Here is a 26,797-nt window from a genome sequence, read left to right as displayed (position 1 = left end):
GAGATTCTCATGAAATTTATATCATAGGAATTTTCTAGGATAAATTTCTATAGCCAGTTTTAAGATCCTATTACTACAACTCTCGGGTGTTTCTATATAGTTAATCTAATTCCACATCAATAAAATCAGAAATGCATTTCTCCAACGCCATCACAACTCAAGTAAGTTGAGAATAATAAGTATTTGTTCATGCCTCTGAAATGTACATGTGCTATCCTCTAGCAGTCATATTATACACGGTATACTCTGAGATTAATAAGGCATATCTGGGCTGAATACAACATATCTCTGCATATATCCAGGCAAAGCTGTATTCTGCTTTGCCACAGTCCCATTTATATAAATCTGAGCCTGAAGAGTGCAGATAAAGTACTAGGTGTCTTGTTCAGACATGTCATCTGAAGTTGTATGATTTCCAGTAAGCCTCTTTTTGGTGGTCCTGGTAGCTTAGACCACCACAGGCAATTAGACAAAATAGCTGATATCTCTGCTATGTATCCTAACTGCAATGACTTCCTTCTTTAACCTTTAAAGTAGTAAAACATATTTGATTTCCCATTCTAAGACATTGTCTATGTACAGCTTTTGTCAGTCTAAAACTCTAACTGGCATATGTTAATATAGCAATTGCACAAAATTATTTTACCAAGAACCTGGTCATCCATGTAATGGCTTTGATTTTCAGGTTTTCACATCATTTATTTATATATGGTACTACCTGCTTTATGTATTTATACAATTTGTGTGGTTTCACTGAACAGTGATTTCCTTAAGCTAGATCTATTACTGGCTGCTTTCAAATACAAATTTAAAATATGTAATGATTCTTTTAACACTATTTATTTTTAACTTTCATTTATTTAACAAATATTTATTAAGTGTCAACTATCTGCCATATTTTATTAATCTTTGAAGATACAAAGACGAATAAAATAGAGTTCTGGGAAGCACAGTTGGTTCAACAAATGAAAACCAACCAGGGTTCAACCAATTCTGTGACTATTTATGTTTAAAAACTTATAATAAAGTGTACTTTTCATATGTATTACTGATTACCACTTTATAAACACCAAAAAGAACTCACAACTCATATTCTTGTATATTCTCACTATTCTCTAAAGTAGTAAAACTGCTAATTGTGGGCATAAATTATGATATGTGCTAGGCTCATGAAGATAAAGAGTCAATTTACTTAGTAATAGTCATTTTCTTCATTAAAAACTATTAAGAATTCATATACAAATGCTCTTTTACAAAAATTGGGCTATATCCAAAATTATATCTTTTAATAGCAGCAAAACATTGATCTGAATTAATAAAAGAATGATAATAGAAACATTATATAAAACAAGTATACAGTAAGAAATTAGGAATTTGGATAGTAAAATACAAAGACATTAAAATGGGCCATAAATGTTATAAACAGGAAAAGGAACATAAAACAATGAAGCAACTGAAGTATGGTATTATTCTGCTGAGAAATATATTCTAAGACAAACTTTTCTTTTTTTTGTCCTGAAAAGAGAAGTAAAAAAGATTTTTCTTCCTTTTCTCATTGTAAATTCATGAAGTACCAAGATCTGGGCGAAAACGTCATACCTCATATTCATGGTTCAAATTTTTACTGATAAGGGAAATGTAAAATGTTTAAAGGATAATTATAAGTGAACATTTTAAGAGGTGAAAAACAACATAAAAATAGGTAGCAGTCTAGGTAACAGATAATCTGAGAGGAAAAAGCAGTAACTATAGTTATAATAGAAAAACTGGGTGGTATTGGGTTAATAGTAAAGACAAAATGATGCAGAGGATTTATTTATTAAGCTTCCTCTTCTCTGTAAGGGACATAAATTGTCTATCAGATGGAATGTAACAGTCAGTTTTACTCAAAAGAAAAAAATTTCAAGACAAGAAACAATTTCAATTCCAAGACAAGAAGACTTGGAAAAGTAAAAGTGCTATAAAAAACAAATGTTAAGAGGCCCTACTACTATAAAGTAGTCTTACATGGTTTGAGGTCTTAACATTAAAAAGCTAATAAAAAGATCATTAAGGCATGGATAAAAACAGCTGCACTAGATAGAGTTACTGATAAGAAAGGAAGAAGAAAATAAATAACATAAAAGAAGAAATAAACAAATATGGGGGATCCAAAATTGTGAGGAAAGAAAATTCAAAGAGTCCTAATGACTGTAGATTTGTTTGCCAATTAAGCTTGAATCAAGGAAAAGAACTGACTAGAACTGACAAGGAATGACAATGTCATAAGTATTACAGGAACCAATTATGACAGTGTGGAGAAATGGCCACAAAAAGAATAAGAGATGTTGGATATTGTGTCATGCACCTGTCATCACAGCTATTTGGAAGGCTGAGAAAGGAGGATTGCTTGTATTCAGGAGTTTAAAGCCAGCTGGGGCAACCTCACAATATTGAAAAAAAAAAAAACCAAAGAGTTAACACTCAGATTGGAGAAACCTTAGGTATTTACTAGTTGAACTTTCCATTGAATAAAGTGTTCTCATATTACCATCTAAATGTCCTGTCACTTAAATCTCTGGTTCATATTCCCAGTTCGAAGACATTAAATTCCACACAGGTCCTGAACAGCCTTCATAATGGACTAAAATCTATTTCTCTCCTTGTTTAGTCATAATTATTCTATCTTGCAGAAATATAAAGAAGTCTAATTCCTCTTTTATGTGACCGGCACCCAGTTTTTCCATTTGTGGAACTACATAGATGACAAAAAGGACAGTTGTTTATAGTATGAAGGCTGAAACATGAAGGCTGAGTACATTTTATTAGTTAAACCTTAATTGGGAACATGAGAATTGGGCCACTCAAAGTTCTTGAAGTTCTGCACTGGGCTACAAATGACCATGAAAGTTCTGCAAGCACTGATTTTAGGGTTACAAAGAAATTCTAACAGTAAGCATATTCACAAACATGGAATCTATGAATCATCAGCATTGACTATATATATAAATTTTTACTAGAACAGGTCCTGCCATGGGAGCCTGATTAAAAAGCTGCTGCTTTTTACTATTATCATCATTCCCATCATCACTATTCAAATTGGTATACAGTTTGTCATTATCCTACTATGTAACAAGTTCAGATTGCAGAGAAAACTTCATTTTCTGTACTACTTTGCATTTAAATTTGATACTTTCAAAAAACTTCTTTAGTTTCTGAGAAGTTACTGGTACTGGTCAGAGGGCAACAAAATGGGCACTATCATAAATGATTAGATGGCATATAATAGGCACATATAATAACATTTCTTTCTAGAATCTTCAAGAACATAATTGACCTAATCCTTTAATCCAATGACTATACTTTTAAGATTCTATTACACAGAAGTAATGAAAATTGAAGAATTAAATGTGACAGAAAAATAATTTAAAAAGTGAAATATCTTCAACTTGTTGTACTAGGGAATTTGTTAGAAAATTTACAGTACATTAAGAAATTGAGATTTTACACAACATTAATACTTGAAAACAATTTTTAACAAGAGAAATAAATACGGTAACATGAATGCTAAATTTAAAAAGATACAAAATAACATGTGATTTGACTTCCACTATAGGGGAGAAATATGTAAAAAGAATGTATGTAAACTAGACCCAAGTCCTCCAGTGGTTTTCTCTGTAGAGATCAGGAATAATGCTTCTGCTTGTTTCCTAATATCTTCCCTACACATTCCAGTATTTCTAGAACTATCCTAATCACTTTGGCAAACATATAAACAAGACAAAAAGTCACTTATGTCTTTCCTTTGAGTTTTCTTTTTCCTTAGGCAAAGGGAAAGAAAAAAGTACAGGTTGAGTAGTCCTTTTCTGAAATGTCTGGTAAGAGAAATGTTTCAGATTTTGTATCTTTTCAAATTTTGGAATATTTGCATGTACATTATATGAGATGTCTGGGAATAAGATCCATGTCTAAAATCAAATGCATTTGTTTCATATATCCTTTATACACAGTCTGAAGATAACTGCATACAATATTTTTAATGTGCCTATGACTTGTCACATGATGTCAGGTTTGGAGTTTTACACTTGTAGCATCATGTCAGCACTTTAAAAGTTTCAGATTTGGGGGCATTTCAGATTTTGGATTTTCAAATTAGGTAGGCTCAATATAAATGAACATTTGGTTAAGAATTGTAAGAATGATGAGAAAGTAGTCAGCTGCTGACATTTTAAAAACAGAAATATATGAACATTCTTGAACTTGACGAAGAAAACAATATTAAAAGGAAATTTAAGGATGAGAGGATGAAAAATAAAATAAAATGCCTCTGAATAAAACAAAATACTGGGCTGAGGCTACAGCTCAGCAGCAGAACACTTGCCTAGCATGTGTGAGGCACAGGGCTCGATCCTCAGCACCAAAAAATAAACAAACAAAATAAAGGCATTCAGTCCATCTGTAACTACAAAAAATAAAAACAAAAACAAAAACCCCAAAATACTAAAGGACAAGACAATAGCTTAAGTTTGGAGTACTGAAAATTACTAATCCACGATAGTCAAAAATGATTACACTATATATGTAAATATGAGACAATAAATATTAGGAAGTATGAGATTAAAAGAATATCATATGCATAGTAGTTAAATCATTTTCTTATCAATTATTGTAAAGTATGAGCAATAAGAACATTTTATAGCAAGAAAATAAGTAGTTTGAAGGATTTTCTACTTTTTCATTTACAAGTTTTCAGGAAGAAGCAAATCTTTTTGATACGTTTCAGATTGTTAATGTATAAAATTATTTTTTCCTAACTTAACCTGCTGGAATATATATTGATAAAAGAAATGATAAAAATGGCCTGGTACAGAGCAGGCCTTTACCAAAAATAAAAAAGAAAGAAAAAAATGATAAAAGAAAAAAGTCTGACTTCTTTCTCAATATTAAAAGGTTAAAAAAAAAAAAAAGACTGTTACAGCCACCCAAATAAAACAAAATGGTTTTGCTGGCAAAGATAAAAGTTTTGTTGATATCTGATCATTATTCATATATGGATTAAAAAAACATCTTCCATCTTAGATGACGACAGTGGTAATGGTGAGAGTGATGAAGGATGCCAGACAAACCCTTTGGTAATGCTATCTGAAAAAGGGCCAAGGAAGGGATGCAGAACTCATAGTTTCAAAGCCTCTTCCAACAGGTTTATTTCTATTATATACTTTGTCCCTGGCTCTCCTGTTTTCTCTTTGCTTCCTGGCTGTCATAAGCTGAGAAGCTCTGCTCCACCGTGCCCTTCTGCTATGATGGAGATGCTGACCATGAACTGAACCTCTGAAACCATGAGCCCAAAATAAACTTTCCTCCTCTATGTATTCTTGTCAGGTATTTTGGTCACAGTATTGAGCTGACCAACACAGAGGAATATTGCATGAGTTTTCAAGAAGATATAATAACTCTTAATGTATATACACTTAACAACAAAGCATCAAAATATGTGAGGCAAAAACTGATAAAAGTGAAGGAGAAATGATGAATTCACTCTTAGAGACATTATTACCCCTCTGTCGAATGGACAGATCTAGTAAGCATAAAAATTAGTAAGGTATAATTGAACTCAATGTACATTTATAGAGTACTTCAACAATAGAATACACATTCTTCTCAAGGCCATATGAACATGCCCAAGAGACCCCATTCTTGCCATAAAACAAAGCTTAACAAACTTAAAATAATAGATTTTTACACACCTGCTCTTAGACTTAATGGAATTACTAGATATCAATATTAGAAACAGGAAAATCCAAAATATGTGGAGATTAAACAACACACTTCTGAACAACACTGGGATCAAAGAAGAAATCCCAAAAGAAATTTAAAAAAATTTTTTAAATTGTAGGTGGACACAATACCTTTATTTTATTTATTTATTTTTTATGTGGTGTTGAGGATTGAACCCAGTACCTCACACGTGCTAGGTGAGTACTCTACTACTGAGCTGCAACCCCAGCCCCAAGAAATTTTTAAATAATTTGAATTATTTAATTGAAATTTTATGAAAATAAAAACACAACTAATTAAAATTTGTGGGATTCAACAAAAGCAGGACTTATTGGGAAATTTTTAGTACTCAGTGCATATTATTAGAAAAGAAGAAAGATTTATATCCTCTTCTGAGAAGTGTCTGTTCAGGTCTTTGGTCCATTTGTTGGTTGGGTTATTTGTTTTTTTATTGTTTAACTTTTTGAGTTCTTTGTATACCCTAGAGATTAGAGCTCTATCTGATGTGTGAGGGGTAAAAATTTGTTCCCAGGATGTAGGCTCCCTATTCACCTCACATATTATTTCTCTTACTGAGAAAAAACAGAGCAGATTATGCTAAGTGAAGTTATCCAATCCCTAAAAAACAAATGCCAAATGTCTTCTCTAATATAAGGGGGGTGACTCAAAATGGAGTAGGGAAGAAGAGCATGAGAAGAAGATTACCACTAAATAGGGAAGAGAGGTGGGAGGGAAAGGGAGGAAGAAGGAGAACTGCACAGAAGATGGAAGGAGACCCTCATCGTTATACAGAATACACATGACGATGTAAGGGGAAAAAAAAAAAGAAGTGTGTCACATTAGATTGGGTAGAGAGAAGTGATGGGAGAGGAGAAGGGGGGAAAGAAGGACAGCAGAATAAAATAGACTTTATTATTGCTGTATGTATATATGTGACTGTATGACCAATGTGATTCTGCAACCTGTACACTCAGGAAAATGAGAAATTATACCCCATCTGATTCAAATGTATGGTATGTCAAGATCATTGTACTATCATGTGTAACTAATTAAAAAAAATAATCTAGCTAGGTTAAAAAAGAAGAAGAAAGATTTAAAATCAATTTTCTTACCTTCCACTTTAGAAAATCAGAAAGAAAAGAGCAAATTATACCCAGAGTAAGTAGAGAAAAAGAAATAATAAAAATTAGAGCAAATCAATAAAATTGGAAACAGGAAGTCAACAGAAAAAAAAAACTCAATAAAACCAAAAGTTAGTTATTTTAAAAATCAATCAAATAAATAAGTCTCTAGTAGGGCTAAGAATAAAAAAAGGACATAAATTATTAATATCTAAATAAAAAGTTACATCATTACAGTTTCATACACACTAAAAGAATAATAAATATTATGAACTATGAACCCAAATTTGATTAACGTAGATGAAACAGACCAGTTCCATGAAGAACGGATTTGCAAAAAACAATCTGTTCAATAAGAAACAGACAACCTAAATAGGCCCATATCCATTAAAGAAACTGATTCAATTATTAATAATTTTCTAAAATATACCAGTCAAATGGTACAATGCTAAATTTTATCAAATTTTTAAGAAATTATACCAATATTTCATAACTCTTTCAGAAGACAAAAGTAGATGAAATACTTCCTAACTCATTCCATGAGGTATTAGTCTACTACCAAAACTTTTGAAGACATAAGAAGAAAATTACATGCCAATATCTTTTATGAATATAAGTATGAAAATCCTCCATAAAACATTAACAAGTCAAATACAACAAGTATAACAACATATAGCAGCACCAAGACCAAGTGAAACTTATACCAGATGTGCAAGAATAGTTCAATACATAAAATCCATCATATTGACAGACTAAAGAAAAGTCATATGAGCATATCAATAGATGCAAAAAATTTTACAAAATCCCATACGCATTTAACAAAAAAAAATGCAATTTTTTTCTACAACTTCATAAAAAATCAAAATATAACATCATACTTAATGGTGAGAAACATGAAGCTTTCCTGTTAAGGTCAGGAGTAAGACAAAGATGAGAGATTGGAAAGGAAGAAATAAAACTGGTTTTGTTATTATTTTAAAATAAAATAAAACTGGTTTTGTTTACAGATGGCATAACTCTGGAAAATCCAAAAGAACTGACAAAAAGTGCCCCCTGAAATTAATAAGTAATTGTAGCAAGGTTCCAGGATACAACATTAATATGCAAAAGTTAACTGTTTTCCTACAAATCAGCAATGAACAAGTGGAATCTGAAATTAAAAATATATTGCCATTTACACCAGCACCCCCAAAAATTAATATGTATTTTATAAGTCTGAAAAAAATACATACAGGAAAATTAGGAAAACTGAAACAGTCTAATGAATTCAAACAATTAAATAGAGAGATAATACAGGTACAACAGAAGAACAGAAAGACTCAATATTGTCAAAATGTAAATTCTTCCCAAATTGATCCATAGATTCAACACAACCTAAATAAAAAACACAGCAAGTTATTTTGTAGATATTGACAAACTAATCTAAAGTTTATATAGAGAGAAAAAACTAGAATAGCCAAATCAATATTGAAAGAGGAAAAAAAAGTTGGAGGATTAAAACTATCTGACTTTAAGACTTACTATAAAGCTACTTGTTATGATTTAGATATGAGGTGCCCCCCAAAAGCTCCTGTGTCAATCCAGGAATATTCAGAGGTGAAATGAGTAGACTATGAGAACTGTAACCTTATCAGTCCATCCTAGTTTGGATGGAATAACTGGGTGGTAACTGTAGGTAGGTATAACATAGCTGGAGGAGGTGGGTCCTAAAGGCATGACCTGGAAGGATTTTTTTTCCGCTACAGGCTCCTTCCTACTTCCCCTGTCAAGAAGAATGGAGTCAGCTGACCATGGACTGAACTTCTGAAACAATGAGCCAAAATAAACATTTTTTTCCCCAAGTTGTTCTCATTGGCTATTTTGATCACAGCAAGGAAAAGTGGACTAACACACTACTATAATCAATACAGAGTGGTATTGGTGAAAAATTAACAACAATATATCAGGGGACAGAGAAGAGAACTTAAATAATTCCATATAAACAGAGTCAACTGATCTTTGACAAGGGAACACAGTCAATTCAAGGGAGCATAAATAGTCTCTTCAAAAAATGCTATGGACCAAATGAATGTCCACATGCAAAAAAAAAAAAAATGAATCTAGACACAGGCCTTAGATCTTTCAAAAATTAATTCAAGGGGCTGGGATTGTGGCTCAGTGGCAGAGCACTTGCCTCGCACATATGAGGTAGTGGGTTCGATCCTCAGCACCACATAAAAATAAATAAATAAATGAATAAGTGAATAAATAAATAAGTAAATAAAGGTACTGTGTAAAAAAATTTCAGAATTAATTATAGACTTAAATGTAAAAGACAGAAGTATAAAAATTCCTAGAAGATAACACAGGAAAAAACCTAGATGAACTTGGCTATGGTGGTAACTTCTTAAATACAAGGCCAAAGGCATCACCCCCCAAAAATGGTAAGAGGAATTTCATTAAAATTACAAATGTCTGCTCTGTGAAAGATAATATCAAGGAATAAGAACACAAGCCACAGACTGAAAGAAAATATCTGCAAGAGACATTATCTGGAGTGGGGATGTATCTCAGTGGTAGAGATGCCTAGTATGACCAAGGCCCTGAATTGGATCCCCAGCACTGCACAAGGAGGAGAAAGAGATCTGATAAAGAACTGTTATCCAAAACTCGCAAAGAACTCTTAAAATTCAACAAGAAAATCAACAACCCAATTAAAAAATGGACAAAAGACCTTAACAGAAAACGAACTAAAAAAGATATACGGATAGCAAGAAGTATGTGAAAAGATGTTCAACATCATATGTCATTTGGGAATTATAATTAAACAACACTGATAGCAAAACACACCATTAAAATGGTCAAAATCCAAAACAGGGACAACACTGTTCATTGTTGGTGTGAAAGCAAAATGGGACAGCTACTTTGGAAGACACTTTGGTTGTTTCTTATAAAACTAAAGGTACAGGGGCTGGGATTGTGGCTCAGCGGTAGAGCGCTCGCCTAGCACGGGCGGGACCCGGGTTCGATCTTCAGCACCACATAAAAATAAAGGCATTGTGTTGTGTCCATCAACACCTAAAACATAAATATTTAAAAAAAACTAAATGTACTCTTAACATAGGATCTAACAATCTGATCTTTCATGATTTGAGAACTTATGTCCACACAAAAACTTGCATACAGATATTTGTAACAGATTTATTCATAAATGTAATAACTTGTAAGCAATGAAGATATTCTTCAGCAGGATGATGAATAAACTATTCATCCATACAATGTAGTATCGTTCAGTGCTAGTAAGAAACGAACTATGTATCATCATGAAAACATATGGAGGTACCTTAAATGAGTATTACTAAATGAGAGCAGCCAATCTGAAAAAGTTGCATACTGTATGATTCCAACTAAATAACATTCTAGAAAAAGAAAAATTATAGGGACAGCAAAATAATTACAAGATTGCCAGAGGTTAGAAGGGAGGGAGGGAGGTAAAAATAGGTAGAGCACAGAGGATTTTGAGCATAGTGACATTTTTAAATATAATACCACAAGGGTGAACACATGGAATTATACTTTTGTCAAAACCTACAGTTCAACACAAGAGTGAGCCCTAACAGAAACACTGAACTTTGGTGGTAATGGGTCAATGTGAGCTTATTGACGGTAAGAAATGTTGTTCACTCTGGCTAGGATGCTGACAGGGAAGTTGTACATATGTAGAGAAGGTGTGGACGGGAACTCTATATTTTCCACTCAAATTGCTGAAAACCTAAAAGTGCTCTAAAAATAAAGTTTACTAATTAAGAATGTATATGTAATAGAAAGATCAACCCTACAGGAAGATAAAAACCTCACAAAAAATTTGCTTCACCATTCAGCAAAAATAAGCACATTTGTGAGTCTGTAGCCTTCCTTTGTAATGCAAAAAATCTTTTAATCAGTTTCACAATTTAGGTTTCTGTATATAATATGTAATGTATTCATAATGTAATTTTACACTTAACTCAATTATTTATCATATTCAAATACATTGTTTTTTTTCTTTTTCATTTAGTTTTTAAATGTGCTCAAGTACACTTTACAATAAGAGGACCATAAAGATTTTTATAGCACCGTAAGAAACAAGGAAAAGATGATGTAATTAAAATTTCACAAAACATTACCTGTTCTTTCACAACTCATCACAATGCTTCTAAATGAAATGGGACTACCTTAGAAAACACACATGCAAGTATACTTAACAACAACAAAAAAAAACTGTGTGGATTACAGCTATGTTAGTTACCATTATTTAATTAACTCAATAGAATGATAGGAAAAATCTGGTGAAAAGGATCACATATCAGAAATGGATGAAGAAGAATATGCTAAGATAACAAAGAGACTTCTCCATGATGTGCAAAAGACAAAAAAAAAAAATGACTTTTGCATAAAATGTGATTACATTTAAATTTATATTCTGATTTACTTAAAACAAGTGGATGAAATTATTATAACCATATGTTTGCTGAAAGTTATAACATGTTCCTTTAATAGTATGTGCAGTATAAACATATAAATAAGCCATAAAAATCAGGCTGATTTGAAGAGCTAAATGTTTGTCATAATATAATCATGGACCAATTTTATACCTAAGAAAATTACTGCATCCAGGAAGCAAAAATTATTCCATGTAAACAATGGAGAACACATCTACAAGTGAGAGTAATAAGTTATATGTGACAAAAGACAAAATTACACACAAGGATGAATTCATGGATCACCACAGTCCAACCTGTTTGCATTGGCTTGTTTAGACACGGCCTTCAATCTTTTCAAAGTTTTTCTAATAGCATCAGCATCAGGGAAATGGTGATGACCTGCAGCCCCTTTAGGAAATCCTGGACGAACTCCAGGTGGAATTCCTCTGTAGATAGATATGCACAGTGACTTTCATTGCTTTCTCTGAAGTAAAGCATAAGAAATTTCTGCCAAACATAGTCATACCTTTCTGGACGACTACGTATTTCTCCTTTCCATTTCACTTCATTATCTTCTGCTCTTTGTTGCTGCATTTGATCAAAAACGGCATGGTAATGTTCATACTGTCCTCGAGAAGATGATGGAGCTACAGCCCCTCCACTGCCAAAAAAGGAAGCCTAGGGATTAAACAAAGAGCTCTTACAATTTATCTTACAAGGCCCAAAAGGCCTATACCATCCTCAAAATAAAAACTAAATTTCAAGGCTTAACTTTAAAAAAGCAATTACCTAAAATTTGAGCAAATTAATTAACATGACCAAAAAGCAAGATGTTTTCTTATTATGCTATAATAATTAACAATAGAAAAGTAGAATTTTCTACTGGTGTGACTCTGTACCATTTACAGCCAGAGAAAGGAGAAGTTGTGCTCTATTTGTGTATAATGTGTCAAAATGCATTCCACTGACATGTATAACTAATTAGAACAAATTTTTAAAATTTAAAAAAAGAAAAGTAGAATTTTTGTTAACAATGAAGCATAAATTAATGTGACAAACAAAAACATTAAAGTGTTACTACATTCTTTTAAATGTGAAAAAATTTGGTCTTAGCAAGTTTTGAAACAAATATAGATTATATACTTCATGTAATTCTGTTCTATTAAGTTTAAATATGTAAGGCCATTATATGCAAAGCAGAGCATGCTTATATAACACTTAAAATGACGTTTGACAAAAACATTTGCATATGACTTCTACTATGCTTAAAACTTATTCACCAAGTTAATGTGAAGGTATAAACATTACTGAAACATATTCTGTGTATAGATAAAAGAGCCAAAACTTCATCTCTATCGGTAAATAGTTTTCAAACAAGTTGGGAAAGAAAACACAAAATGGGAAAAACATCTTAATCTTTTGGTAAATGAATGATTATAGAGACATTCCAAAGTAGTATATACTAAGCAAATTCATAAAATGAAAAAAAAATGATGAAAAGCAAAATCCCTATTTAAGAGAAAAAAAAGTCTTGAAGAAAGATATTATTTAACTTGGCCTTGTTATAACAGAGAGAGATATTAGATATGAAGCTAGGTAATATAGCAAAAATAAGCAATAGATGTATGTATCTGGATGCCAGAAATAGAGGGAAGAAGGAAGTATGGTGACAAACATAATCATAAGGAAGACAAGGAATACTAAGCTTGACTACAAAAGCTTGGTTGGTAGAGACTAGGTGCTATTGGCCCTGGGTATATGCATTCATATATAAAACACAACTGGGCTGGAGCTGAGCTCAGTCGCAGAGAACTTGTCTAGCCTGTGTGGGGCACTGGGTTCAATCCTTAGCACTATGTAAAAATAAATAAAATAAAGGCATCTTTCCATCTATAACTACAAAAAAAAAGGAAAATTAAAAAAGAAAAACAAAAATCATTTCCAAACTTACTAGCAATAGTAGTATACTCTAAAACATCTTCTAAAAAGCTTAAGTCAATATTATGCATTATAAGCAGAAATAAGCAATATACCAAAGTAGAAAAACTAAAGGGCTGTTGCACTGACACCAAGCCAAGAAGACCAGAGGTAAAAAAGAGAATCAATGAAAAAAAGTAAATGCTGAATAGACTTGTGAATTCTCTGCGAGAACAACAAAGGATAAAGGTAAAGATATAAGGACACAGCCGCAGAGAAACAAAAATTCAACGACATGGAAACCCCATAGTCAGAAAATAGAGACATTAGAAATGGTTAAGAGTTAAAAGTAAATAAAGAGTATGATGCTATAGAAGTTATAGTGAAAGAATTTCACTGAAAAGAAGAAATCAATGATCTGAAATGCAGAGGTCAAAAACACTGTAAATAAGATAGTTCTAAGGTTGAGTGATAGCCTTTAAAAAAAAAAACACTGTGTGTGGGGTGGGGAGGAAGGGTGGAAGGAGAAGGGATGGTGAGAAAAGAAGCTAGAATACGGAGAACTGAGGAAATGCTTTTCCTGGTAATAACATTTTATTTAAGAAGTCTGAGTAAGAAAAAATACAAAGAACAATATTAGAATCAAATAAAAGAAACTTTAGTGTAACCCAGTAAGAGGAAATTTGTTTTAACACCTTAGCACAGTAAGCACACAATTTTATGAGAAAACATGAATTTTTAAAAATAATTTTAAGGGATGCAGAGATAATTAATTAAAGATGTTCAAATAACAAGAAATGGAAGCTGCTAGAACCAGGGAAGATAAATGATTAGGCTGGAAACTCCATCAAGGAGGTCCTCCTCATGTACATTCTCAAAATATATAAGAATCAGAAGAATGACTCTGTAAAAAGGTGGTCACATTTTTTGTGGAACTGACTACACTTACAGTTCTCTACTAATATTCTGGCTTTGAGTGTTCTACTGTGCCTCATTAGCAAAAGCAAAAGCAGGTAAATATCTCTCAAAGGCTTTTACTCAAAATAAAACTGAAAATATTGTACTAAAATACTAAAGCAATATGATCTTTTAAAAATAAGTTTTATTAAGGCATGACTTATACACAATAAAATTCACCAAGTTTAAGCACAGATTGAAGAATTTTGATAAACAGAAACATGCATGTAACCACTGCCATAGTGACAATTATCCCAGAAAGTTCCTCATATTCCTTTGTAGTCAATGATCTCTTACTGCCAGAAACCAATGTCCCACTTTGTGACACTATGGATTGGACTTGCCTTTTCTATAACTTCATATAAACATAATCATACAATATATATTCTTTTTTCTGGCTTCCTTAACTCATATTTTCGAGATGGATCCATGCTGTTGCATATATAAACACACTATTCTTTTTTTTAATGCTGAATAGTATAATTGTGTGTGTATGTTTTTTTTGTTGTTGTTGTTGTTTTTTTTTGGCACAGGGGATTGAACTAAGGGACACTTCAACACTGAGCCACATCCCCAGCCTCATTTTGTATTTTATTTAGAGACAGGGTCTCACTGAGTTGCTTAGCCCCTCACTTTTGCTGAGGCTGGCTTTAAACTTGCCATCCTCCTATCTCAGCCTCCCAAGCAGCTGGGATTATAGGAATGTGCCACCATGCCTGGTGATATATCTTAAATCTCTTACATAAACCTCATACATACTCTGATCACCAGATAATTAAAAATATACATGTGGATTATATCACAATTTTTCTAAAAACACATTCATAAGAAAAACACTAAAAGCAGAGAGTACGAAGAAGTACTAGATATTGTAAATACCAAATAAAGTCAGTCAAATGTTTGCACTTGAATATCAAAGCTTATTTAGAAGTGTGTAATAACTGGCTTATTGTAGTGGCACCTGTCTGTAATTTCAGCTACATGGGAAGCTGAGGCAGAAAGACTCCAAATTCAAGACCAGGTGAGGCAACTTAGTAGGACCCTGTCTCAAAATGAAAAATAAAAAGGTATGGCATTGTAGCTCAGTGATAGAGCACTTGCTCACATGAGTGAGGCACTGGTTTTGATCCTCAGCACTGCATAACAATAAATAAATAAAAATATTGTGTCCAACTACAGCTAAAAAAAATATTAAAAGGTCAGGGGGTGCTGGGGATGTAGCTCAGTGGTAGAATTCCCTTGGATTCAAATCCTAGTATCCCCCTCACATCAAAAGTGTATAATAATCATTTTGATCTTGAAATATTTCCCTTAATGTTTACTTTTTATTTTATCTTTATTTGAGAAATTCCTTAATTTAATTCTCATTATACTGAGCCTCTAGGTTCTAGCAATCATGTAGAAATCAAACAGCTTAACAAGATAAATATTTCAAACTAAGGAATAAGTACATAAACTAAAAGAATTTGTTTAAATCATGGAAAATAAACTGCTTTATTATCAAGGACAGCATTATAGAAGTATATTAAGTGAAGCAAAAATCTATTATGCACAAAATGTCTTTTGAAAAACTAAACAAGATCGATAAATCTGAACTTTTAGGATTAAATATAGCTTTAGACATTACAGGGAAAAAAACACTTAATTACAAAAGAGATATATGGGGAGGAGAAAAATCACAAACATCACACCATTTATCATGGACTTGACACAAAGTCCTTCACTATAGTTTTCACTTCCCAATTAGGTAAGACATAGGATGAACTGATTTTAGAATAACCCAAATTTTGTATGAATCATTTCCTATCATTCAGGAAGCAGTAAATTCTATTTAATTAGGCAACACTGAATTTACTAAAAACACTATATAAATCTACATTAAAACAGAACTGGAACAGATGACTATTACTGAAATATCGTTATGTTATATGAAAAACTGCATCTCAACAGACTAATTCAGTACCATATGTGTGGATAAAACAAACAAACTTTTATTTAAATCATAACTTTTGGGCTGGGGTTGTAGCTCAGTAGCAGAGTGCTTGCCTTGTATGTATAAGGCACTGGGTTCGATCCTCAGCATCACATAAAAATAAATAAATAAAATAAAGGTATTGTGCCCATCTACAACTAAAACTATTTTTTAAAAAAATCAGAACTTTTGGGGGAAAGAAACAAGAATGCTAGTCAATTCAACTTGACAAATATCTACTTTATACCTAAATATCAAGGTTAATGGGCATGGTTCAGGTGACTTTACAGTTTAAGGACATGTTGATTCAATGATAGAAATTAAAATAATACAGAGGAATAATAGTGCATTCACTTTCTATTGCTGTGTAACAACAAACTTACCAGCTCAAACAATATTCATTTATTATCTCACATTTTCCCTGGCACAGGAGTACAGATACATTTAGCTGGGTAACCAGCTCAGAATCTCACCAGGCAGAAATCAAAATGTCAGCCAGAGTTACATTTGAGACTCAGAGCTTTTCCAAGCTTACTGGTTCTTTTCAGATTCATTTCTTTGTGGCCCTATGACTAAGGATATCATTTGCTACGTAGTTATCAGTCAGAGACCATATACAGCATTTAGAGGCCACCTATACTTTCTTGCCATATCAATATTTGCTCCCGTCTAAGCTAACAAAAGTATCTCTCCAGACTTTTCCTTCCTGGTCTGCTGTTAGGGAGTCTTACACATTAATAGAATAATGGGGTCAACTATTCCACAAACATTTCCTGCTAATCAAAGGAGCTGCTACAGATTACACTCATAATTCAAAGAGAGGGACTACAAGGTATATACACTATGGGTTTGGCATCCTGGCAATCATCTTAGAGTTTGGACTATCACAGATACATAGATAGATGAGATGGGATGTTCTGTGGGCAAAATAGGAAGTACAAGGCTCAGACTGACAGAACAAAGAGAGGAGGAGTAAATTATTGTCTGAGCCCTTGCTAGCCAAGCTCTGGGGGTAGGGGTAAAGGGTGGGAGATAGCTAAGAAACTGAAGCTCAGAAAAGTTAAGCAGTTTGCCCAATGTTATACGGTCTGTATTTACCCAAAGGAAATGTTTGAACAAACCAAGTTTCTGGTTGCCTAAGTAATAAATAGGGCAGGGATGAACTTGAGGAAGAAAGGAGGATGTCATCTAGTAAAGAGAAACACAAGCTGGGCATGGTGGTACACACCTTTAATCCTAGCAACAAGACAGGCTGAAGCAGGAGGATCACAAGTTCAAGGCCAGCCTAAACAACTTAGTGAGGCCCTATCTCAAAGAGAGAAAGGGGGGAGGGGCAGAGGGAGAGAAACACAAGGGCAAAGACAAAGAGATTCAGCAGGCAGCATACAAAGAAGCTTCACATAATATAGCATTAATGGAAGAGAATACAGATGGAGATGAATTTGGAAACTGGCAGAGGCCACATTTAAGAAGAGTCTTCCAAGAACTTAACATACATAAAAATCAATGGCAAACTTTCATTTTGCATTTGATTTGTATTTGTGATTCCTCTGACAGGAACAGAGTATCACAGTCTTCAAATGAAACTTCTAAAAGCAATTTTTAGTGTTGCATATTAGTTAGCATCAGTTTCATATCAAATAAATGCAGGAGAGCTAAGAAATAATATTAAATGTTGGAGACCTCTAGATATAAATTAACTGTGCAGAAAAAAAGAGCAACCAATAATATATATTTTAAAGAGAAAGATGAAACTGGAGAAAATAATAACAGTAGTATAACTATGTTGGTATTAAATACCTACCTTTACTTCACTGCTTCCACCAGCACTTAGCACATTTTTCCATCCTTGTTCCCTGGCCCTATTTATTCTCTCCAACTTTTGGGGAAAAAAACAAACAAACAAACAAAACACCATTTCAAGTATTTAACATAAATACCTGAAATATATTTAGCAATAAAATGAAAATCAGTGCATTTTTCTCATATTTTTATTGGTACATTGTAATTATACATGATGGTAGGATTTGTTATTACATATATGTACATGCTCAGTGCATTTCTTTAAAAATATATGTGGGGGAGAGGAAGAAATGTACCACGAAAAAATGAATTATCCCCTTACCCTTTCCTTTTCTTGTCTTTTCATTTGTTCAGCCTTCATTAAACTAATCTGTAACAATTTAAAGACATACTTCTTAGAACTCAAAAGTATTCTCACCTACAAGTTGGCAAAAGAAGAAAAATAAGGAAAAAAGGTTCCTACCTGATCCTTTTGCTTCTTCTCTTTTTCAATAAAGTCCAATCTTCTCTTTCTTGCTTGTTCCTTAAATTAAAATAATAATAATAATAATTTTTACTGATAATAATTCCTACTTTTCTATTTTCTTCAGGAAAGTCAGTATGCCAACGGCAGAAGAAAGCCCAAGGAAATTAGGAAAAAATGCTTTTTTGTTTGAAAGAATAAGGAGGAAAGGTTTGGAGGTTTTATATTGTAAGATTTTGTTTCTGTTTTTAATAATTACTTTTGCAAAGCTTTAAAATAAGCAGACAGATGTCTTTATACCTCAAACATTTTCCTCCTTTCTTCTCCAGGATTCACTTTCTTCACTGGAGTTTGATGGGCCTGGACAAAAAGTAAAACTACAAATTAGATAAAGACTTTAAGACACCCATTTAAAAATTCTCAACTTATGGAAATTTAAAATAAGAAATAGGTAATGTCAATACTGACATAACTTTTTTGAAAATTATCTTTATAAAAAAGAAACACTACTGTTTGAATTTGAAATGCTTTCTGCTAGAAATGCTAGATTTAAAGAAACTATGTAAAAGTGTTCTTCCCCATTTATCAACTAGTTTTGTCCTCATGTATGGATATTAATTGTAAGTTTTCTAACGTTATGATAAAATATTATTTTAAAAGTCCAACAATAAAGAGATAAAGTTTTCTTTGAAAATTACACAATAGTATGTTCATTAATAAAATTCAAATAAGAATAAAAGGGCTGGGGATGTGGCTCAAGCGGTAGCGCGCTCGCCTGGCATGCGTGCGGCCCGGGTTCGATCCTCAGCACCACATACAAACAAAGATGTTGTGTCCGCCGAAAACTAGAGAATGAATATTAAAATTCTCTCTCTCTCTCTCTCTAAAAAAAAAAAATTTTAAAAAAAAGAATAAAAATTTATAGTCTACTTCATTCCCCATTCCAGAACTAACTGTTAATATTTTCATGAGTATCCCTTTCATTTCTTATGAACTTAAATATATATGTACCTATATACATATACAGAATTTTAGCTTTTATAATTTTACATGTGTAATAAAAATGTGCTATTAGATTGGAAAAAATATTCTAAATAATGTGCCTTGACAGTTCTACATCATGTTAAGCAAACTAACAATGACAGTATTCTACATGGAGCTCTAATTAATTTAACCATTCCTCTAAACAACAGCCACTGGGCTGTTTCTAAAATTTTCCCTCTTTATATGCAAAAAGGAACTACTTTGTACATACAGCTACATGTTGAGTCTTTTAGAAGGCATGCTTTAAGAAATGGAAATACAGCATAAAAAACATTTCAATGTTGAAAAAAACAAAAAAACGCCCTCCCAAAAAGGCTTTTCCAATTATACTTCCACCCATTTCTCCACATTCTCACAAATACTGAATTTTCAGACTATCTTGAAATTCTGCTCCTTGAAAAGGCTAAGAATATCTCTGGTTGTATACATAGTATATTCACACCAATTTGTGTCTTCATACATGTACTTTAGATAGTAATGATCATCACATTCCACCATCATTTTGTGCTCTATATATGTATAAGAATTGTAATGCATTCTGCTGTCATATATAAATAAAAAAATTTACAAAAAAAAAGAAAAGGCTGGGGCTGGGGTTATGGCTCCGCAGTAGAGTACTCGCCTCGCACATGCAAGGTCTTGGGTTCGATCCTCAGCACTACGTAAAAATAAATAAATAAAAGTTATTGTGTACAACTACAAAAAAATAAATATAAAAAAGGCTAAGAATGGGCTGGGGATGTGGCTCAAGCGGTAGCGCGCTCGCCTGGCATGCGTGCGGCCCGGGTTCGATCCTCAGCACCACATACCAACAAAGATGTTGTGTCCGCCGAGAACTAAAAAATAAATATTAAAAATTCTCTCTCTCTCCTCTCTCACTCTCTCTTTAAAAAAAAAAAAAAAGGCTAAGAATACTTTCCAGTATATCAGATATGTTTATTTCTTCTTTTATGAATGGATTATTCACCTAATTTGGGGGTTATACAACTTTAGGAGCTCTTTCTATATTATGGAAAGTAAGATGGCCTATTACAGGTATTTTAAAATACTTTTCCCACTTCTTTACTTTAATGCCTGTCTATTATTTTACTGCACAAAAGTTAATAACTTAAATACAGTTAAATCTACCAATCTTTCTCTTTATGGTATTCTGCCTTATTCTATCTTGGTAAGGAAAACATTTTTAATTTTAAGTTTCCTTTTTATATTTAGATCTTTATCTGAAATACATTTCTGATAATGAAATGAATAGAAATCTTTTTTTTCCTTCAAAAATCCAATAATCTCAACAACTTATAGAGAAATCTTTTTCCCCACTAGTTTGAAAGGCCTATTTTATCATATGATAAACACACACACACAATCACCACAAATACATATTAGTTTCTGGAATTTTCTGTTCTGTTCACTTATCCATCTTCTCTTTTTCATTCCTCTTTTTTTTTACACTGTGATATAAAACCACCCATAGAAAAGCAGATAAAAGACAGAGATTTAATTAATACAAAGGAAATACCCATGTAATCATCACCCAAGATAAGAAACAGAATACTGACAAAACTGAAGTCCTCCAAGTACCCTTCCAAACCCCCTACCTTTCCTACTGAGGTAGCTGCCACTATGACTTCTGTTATTACCATTCTCTTGGTTTCTGTTATTATTTTAAGCCTGACTAAAAAAACTAGTTTTTTGTTTTATAAAAATGGATTCGTATAATACATATTATTTCAGCTTTTTCTTCTTTTGATCAATATTGCTTTTAAGATTTGCCCTGTATTGTTTGAATCCACATTTATTTTCTTCATTGACATACAGTTTATTGATATAGATTCTTTTCTTTCACAATTATCTTGTACCTTTCTTGTAAGATCTATTCTGAACTTTGAAATGGGGGTTACTATTTATTTCCACTTCATTTTCTAGCCAATTATTCATTTTTAAATGTTGATCTTCTACCCAACTACTTTATTGAATTCATTAATATAGTTGTCTGCTGTTTCATTAGAATATCTAGATGGCAATCATATTACCAGTAAATAATGTATGTTTTCTCTTCTTTTCCAATATTTATGTTTCCAATTTTTCCTTTTAATTTCCTTGACTAGGACCTGGCAAAACATTTAATGATGCCAATGATAATAAACACCCATGACTTATTCCTGACTTTAATGTTTCCAATTTTTCATCATTATGTATAATGCCTTTGGTAGATAGCTGTGTGCGTGTGTTTGTAACACTGTATTAGCTTAAGAGCTTTGTCTTCTACCTTTTGAATCGAAGAATTTTTAAAAACAAAGATTAGTGTTAAATTTACTAAATTTTTAGATTGTACTGAGGTGATTTTTATAAAGTTTTCTCCTCTAATCTGCTAATGCAGTAAAATTCTAATAATCAAGTTTTCTACTGTTGATCCATTCTTGTATTTCTGAAATGAGTCCTACTTTATAATCATTATTCTCTGGATAATTTGCTTGATTTTAGTTGTCATTTTTAATTCTTTTTTAGGATTTTTTAATGTGTGCTCAGAAGTATAATAGACCTATGATTTTCTTTTCTTTTTATTCTGTTAACTACCCAATTTTGTGATCAAGGTTAAGTCATTAGATTAATGCATTAGATTAGATTAATGCATAATCCATTTTTCCAAAAATTTAAAATATAATTTTCTACATACCAAATAAGATAAAATTATTTATAAAAAATTTAAGTTATCATAAGTCCATCTCACATTTCTCAGCTATAGAATAAATGATATTCTAGAAGAATACTGTATATATTTTTTTGTCTGTGTTGGGTTTCAATACAAAGGAAAGCAGATGCTATTCATATATATTTTTATGCTATTCATATGTATATTTTTAGTTTTAAATAAATATTTATTTTTATATGTGGTGCTGAGAATTGAACACAGTGTTCAAACACATGCTAGGCAAGTTCTCTACTATTGCACTTGACCCCAGCACCCAGATGCTACTTTAAAAAATTACTTTGTATAAAAAATTCTTCATGGTCATTTATATTATTATTCAAACAATTCAGCATTTGATTAAATCATGCAGTAACAACTCTGTTTCAATAGCAGCTACATTTTAGCAAATGTCAATGTTATGAAAAAGTAATTTTAAACACTATTCATTGTTTGAGTTTTCTAAATTTTTTAGAATGACCAACATAGGTAGGCACTAAAAATCTGAAAAGCAATTCAGACCCTTACAAAATAAAAATGACACCTATACATTAAAAATTAATAAGGTTGGGCTGGGGATGTAGCTCAAGCGGTAACACGCTCACCTGGCATGTGCGGGGCACTAGATTCAATCCTCAGCACCACATAAAAATAAAACAAAGATGTTGTGTCCACTGAAAACTAAAAAATAAATATTAAAAAATTCTCTCTCTCTTTAAAAAATTAATAAGGTTAATTTTGAAACTATAGCTGTTAAATTATATTGCTCACAATATATAAAGAATAACTAGAGCCAGGTGTGGTGACGTATACCTGTAATCCTGGCAGCATGGGAGGCTAAGGCAGCCTCCTGCCTTAGGATCACAAATTTGAAGCCAGCCTCAGCAACTTAGTGAGGCTCTAAGCAAATTAGCGAGACCTGGTCTCAAAATAAAAAATAAAAAGGGCTGGGGACGTGACTCAGTAGTAAAGCACCCTGAGTTCAATTCCTTATACGAAAAAACTAAACAAAATCCTACAAAGGCACAAAAGTTTACTAGTAGTGAAAAAAATTCAAAAAGATATTTAAAGTTTCTGTTCAAAAGGAAAGCATGATAGATAATGTAAATGGTACATAGTGCATTTTCTACATTTGTGGGTTCCATATCTGCACATTTATAGATCCAAAGTATTTTTTTCAATGTATTTATACTGAACATGCCCAGACTGTTTTTTCTTGTTATTATTCCCTACACAATACAGTATACAACTATTTACATCAGCACTTGCATTGTATTAGGTATTATAAGTAATCTAGAAATAATTAAAAATACATGGAAGAATGTATAGATGTTATAAACTAACCCTATGTCATTTTACATTCAAGAAGGACTTAAATATGTGTGGATTTGGGTATTTGCAGGGAGTCTTGAAACCAATCCTCAGAAGATATACCAAGGGTTGACTGTATTTCCCTTTTATGAAATGAAATTATTTGGCTTCAAATGAATATATTATTTAATGAGTCCAGTATTATTTACTTATAAGAAAATAATAAAATATATAAAACCATCTAGTTGGTTCCTAAACTTATAAAAAGAGAATGATTCTAATATGCTTTGGCATTTTTACTAAATGACCACCATAAACCAATCTATTTTACTGTTACAATATTTTGCCTCAAAGCTAAAATGTGATAAATAGTACTAAGTTTAAAACTTGATTCCAGGGGCTGGGGATGTGGCTCAAGCAGTAGCGCGCTCGCTTGGCATGCGTGCGGCCCGGGTTCAATCCTCAGCACCACATACAAACAAAGATGTTGTGTCCACCGAGAACTAAAAAATAAATATTAAAATTCTCTCTCTCTCTCTCTCTCTCTCTCTCTCTCTCTCTCTCTCTCTCTCTCTCTCTCTCTTTAAAAAAAAAAAAAACTTGATTCCACTCTCATGACTTCCTGACAAAATAATCCAAGCAGTGAGTCGCCAGAACCATCATATCACACACGCTCACTGTATTACTAGTCCCTAACTCCTAACCTCCAATTTTGACTAGTTATTTCAATTCAACTTCCATTTAAACTAACCATGTACCTTACCACTTAACCCAGAAAAAGACACTAGAATTGATTAAACGCGTGCTCAAAGATTTAAATAGTGGCTATCAAACTTTTTCTAAAAGCAACCCACAGTAAGAAATATGTTCCCACCTGAACCTAGAGAAGAAGTGTATGCACATGTATACACATGTCCAAAGTTTCATAAAAAGGTCACTACACTTTATTCACTAAAATGATTTTGTCACAATTAGTGGATAGAAACCCCCACTTTTAAAATAGTTATGAGACCTCTGGAGACACTATTTTTGAAACACAAGAAATAAAAATTGTAGATAATGCTCTTCATAATATTTTAAAGACTCAGTTAACATTTTCAGGCATGTTCTATGTATAAAGAATTTAAATTAGTGGATACGGGGAGTAGGGGTATAGATCAGTGGTAGTGCGTTGGCCTAGCATATGTGAGACCCTGTGTTCAAACCCCAGCATCAAAGGTAGGGGGGTAGTAAAATGGTAACAAGTGTTACCCAGGAACTTTGTTAAACACACACACACACACACACACACACACATATATATATATATATTTATAAAACAATGCCATAATCAGAGCACTAAAGTTGATTTTCATTGTTAGAAATGCTATTAGGTTCTAATAATAATCATGGTTTTCAACTTCCACGGTTTTCTGATTTTCCTCCTTTGTTGATATGAATACTCAAAAACAATTTGGTTGTCTTTTAAAAACAATATATAACTGATTATCTTGATTTTGGTAAATTTCAGATTTAGGTAAACACAAATAATTATATAGCATCACTGGCCACAACTGTGGCACTGCACACTGTACTCATTACCTTAAAACACTTAAGTGTCAGCAAATGCTTTGAAATATTATATTTTATATAGGTTTATTTCTTTTCTTTTTATTTTTTATTTTAAATTTATTTACTTATTCTAATTTGTTATATATGATAGTAGAATGCATTTCAATTCATAGTACATATATAGAACACAATTTTTCAAGTCCCTTGTTGTACACAAAGTAGATATATATATTTATTCTATAAACTCCAAAATCTCTTACATAATCATCTTCTGTAGAAAGAAAATATATAGTATAAATATTCCACGCAAATAAATATTATTTGGCAAAAAGAAATAAAACAGTGACACATGCTAAAACATGGATAAACCTATAAATACTATGCTGACTAAGAGAAGCCAGCATAAAAGACCACCTATTATACTATTTCATTTATATGGAAGAATCAGAATAAGCAAATATGTAGAGACAGAAAATAGATTAGTGATTGCCTAGGGTTGTGGCAGGAGTCCTTCTCCCATTAGTAACTGCTAATGAGAGAATTTCTTTTGGGAGGAGATTGGTATGTGCTAAAATTGGAAAAAATGGCTACCTAAATCTGGGAATATGCCACAAATCATTTAACTGCAAACTGTTAGTGGGTGAATTATACAGTATGTGAAATATATCTCAATAAATCTTTTTTAAAAATACATATCTGCTGGATACACTGTAATCCAATAAATAACTTAGCAGGCTGATGAAAGAGGATTGAAAGTTCAAAGGATTAAAAGTTGCCTGGGTGACTTGGCAAGACTCTGTTATAAAACAAATAAAATAAAATGGTCTGGGGATATAGCTTAGTGGTAGAGTGCCCTTGGGTTTATATACTGGGTATGCACGTGTGCATAAGCGCACACACACACACACACACACACAAAAAAAAAAAACCCAAATCAACAAACAACACAATAAAAAATACATGATTTCTAAGACTTTCTGAGTCATAATTTTTGGACTCAGAGCTCTACATTATATATTTTGACAAGTTCTAAAGGTTACTTCATGCAGCCAATTTAGCACCAGTATATTTGTGAATCACAGATACAATATTTAACCAAATAATTAAAAAGTATGAATTTGAATAATACAGCAATTTGGTATAAATGACTAGATTTTATACTAGTATGGGACTAGAAGAAAAGGCTTACCTAAGATATAAGATATAAGATATGTCTACCTTCATGTAAGTTACATGAAGGTAGACATTTTCATCTTTTTTTACATATAAAACATTCAAGTAATCTGAAAATAAAAATGCCACACTGTTCCTCTGAGATCATGTAGGTGTTTTCAGAACACTATTTATACACTGAAGAAAAAATATAATAACATAAAACATCTACACTTAAAAATCAGAACCAAAGTACTGAAATGTATTCATGGAGCTCCCTCTGGTGGCTTAATAACCACTCTTGTTTTAGCTGTTAATTAAAAAACAAGCTGTGATTAGAGGAACTAAAGCAAAGAAAGTCTTCTGATACGCAAATATTTTGATGAAATGCTGAGTAATGCAACAAAATACATCTTTTGATTAAGTGGTTATGGTTTTCCTTATAAATTTCCCATTTCCAAAAAAAAAAAAAAATTCCCCATTTCCAACCTAAAAATTTAAAAATTCCAGAAAGTCTTGTAAATCTAAATTTAAAAGATATTTTGTAATTGCTGGGGGAAAAAGAAGTCTTCTAAACAAATACAAATCCTGTAACAATCAAGGAAAAAAACCTTAAGAATC

General features: G+C 32.2%; 1 protein-coding gene across 14 annotated transcripts in view; it reads right to left on the bottom strand.

The window, feature by feature from the left end:
- Positions 1-26,797, bottom strand: part of NEK1 (NIMA related kinase 1) — a 177,736-nt gene that overhangs the window by 113,897 nt on the left and 37,042 nt on the right. For 8 of the 14 annotated variants that reach the window (XM_081269790.1, XM_081269784.1, XM_081269794.1 and 5 more), the window contains 6 exons: positions 18,733-18,792; positions 18,433-18,492; positions 18,292-18,339; positions 17,971-18,045; positions 11,847-11,998; positions 11,635-11,766 (listed from right to left, as the gene is read on the bottom strand). In XM_081269790.1, the coding sequence (XP_081125916.1) occupies positions 11,635-11,766; positions 11,847-11,998; positions 17,971-18,045; positions 18,292-18,339; positions 18,433-18,492; positions 18,733-18,792 (527 nt within the window). The remainder of the gene's footprint in view (positions 1-11,634; positions 11,767-11,846; positions 11,999-17,970; positions 18,046-18,291; positions 18,340-18,432; positions 18,493-18,732; positions 18,793-26,797) is intronic. The other 6 variants (XM_081269795.1, XM_081269797.1, XM_081269789.1 and 3 more) reach the window with 3 other exon arrangements.

This window comes from Spermophilus citellus (assembly GCF_964194105.1).
Source record: "Spermophilus citellus genome assembly, chromosome: 16".
NCBI classification, from domain to species: domain Eukaryota; kingdom Metazoa; phylum Chordata; class Mammalia; order Rodentia; family Sciuridae; genus Spermophilus; species Spermophilus citellus.
This window is presented reverse-complemented; position numbering and strand designations above follow the sequence as displayed.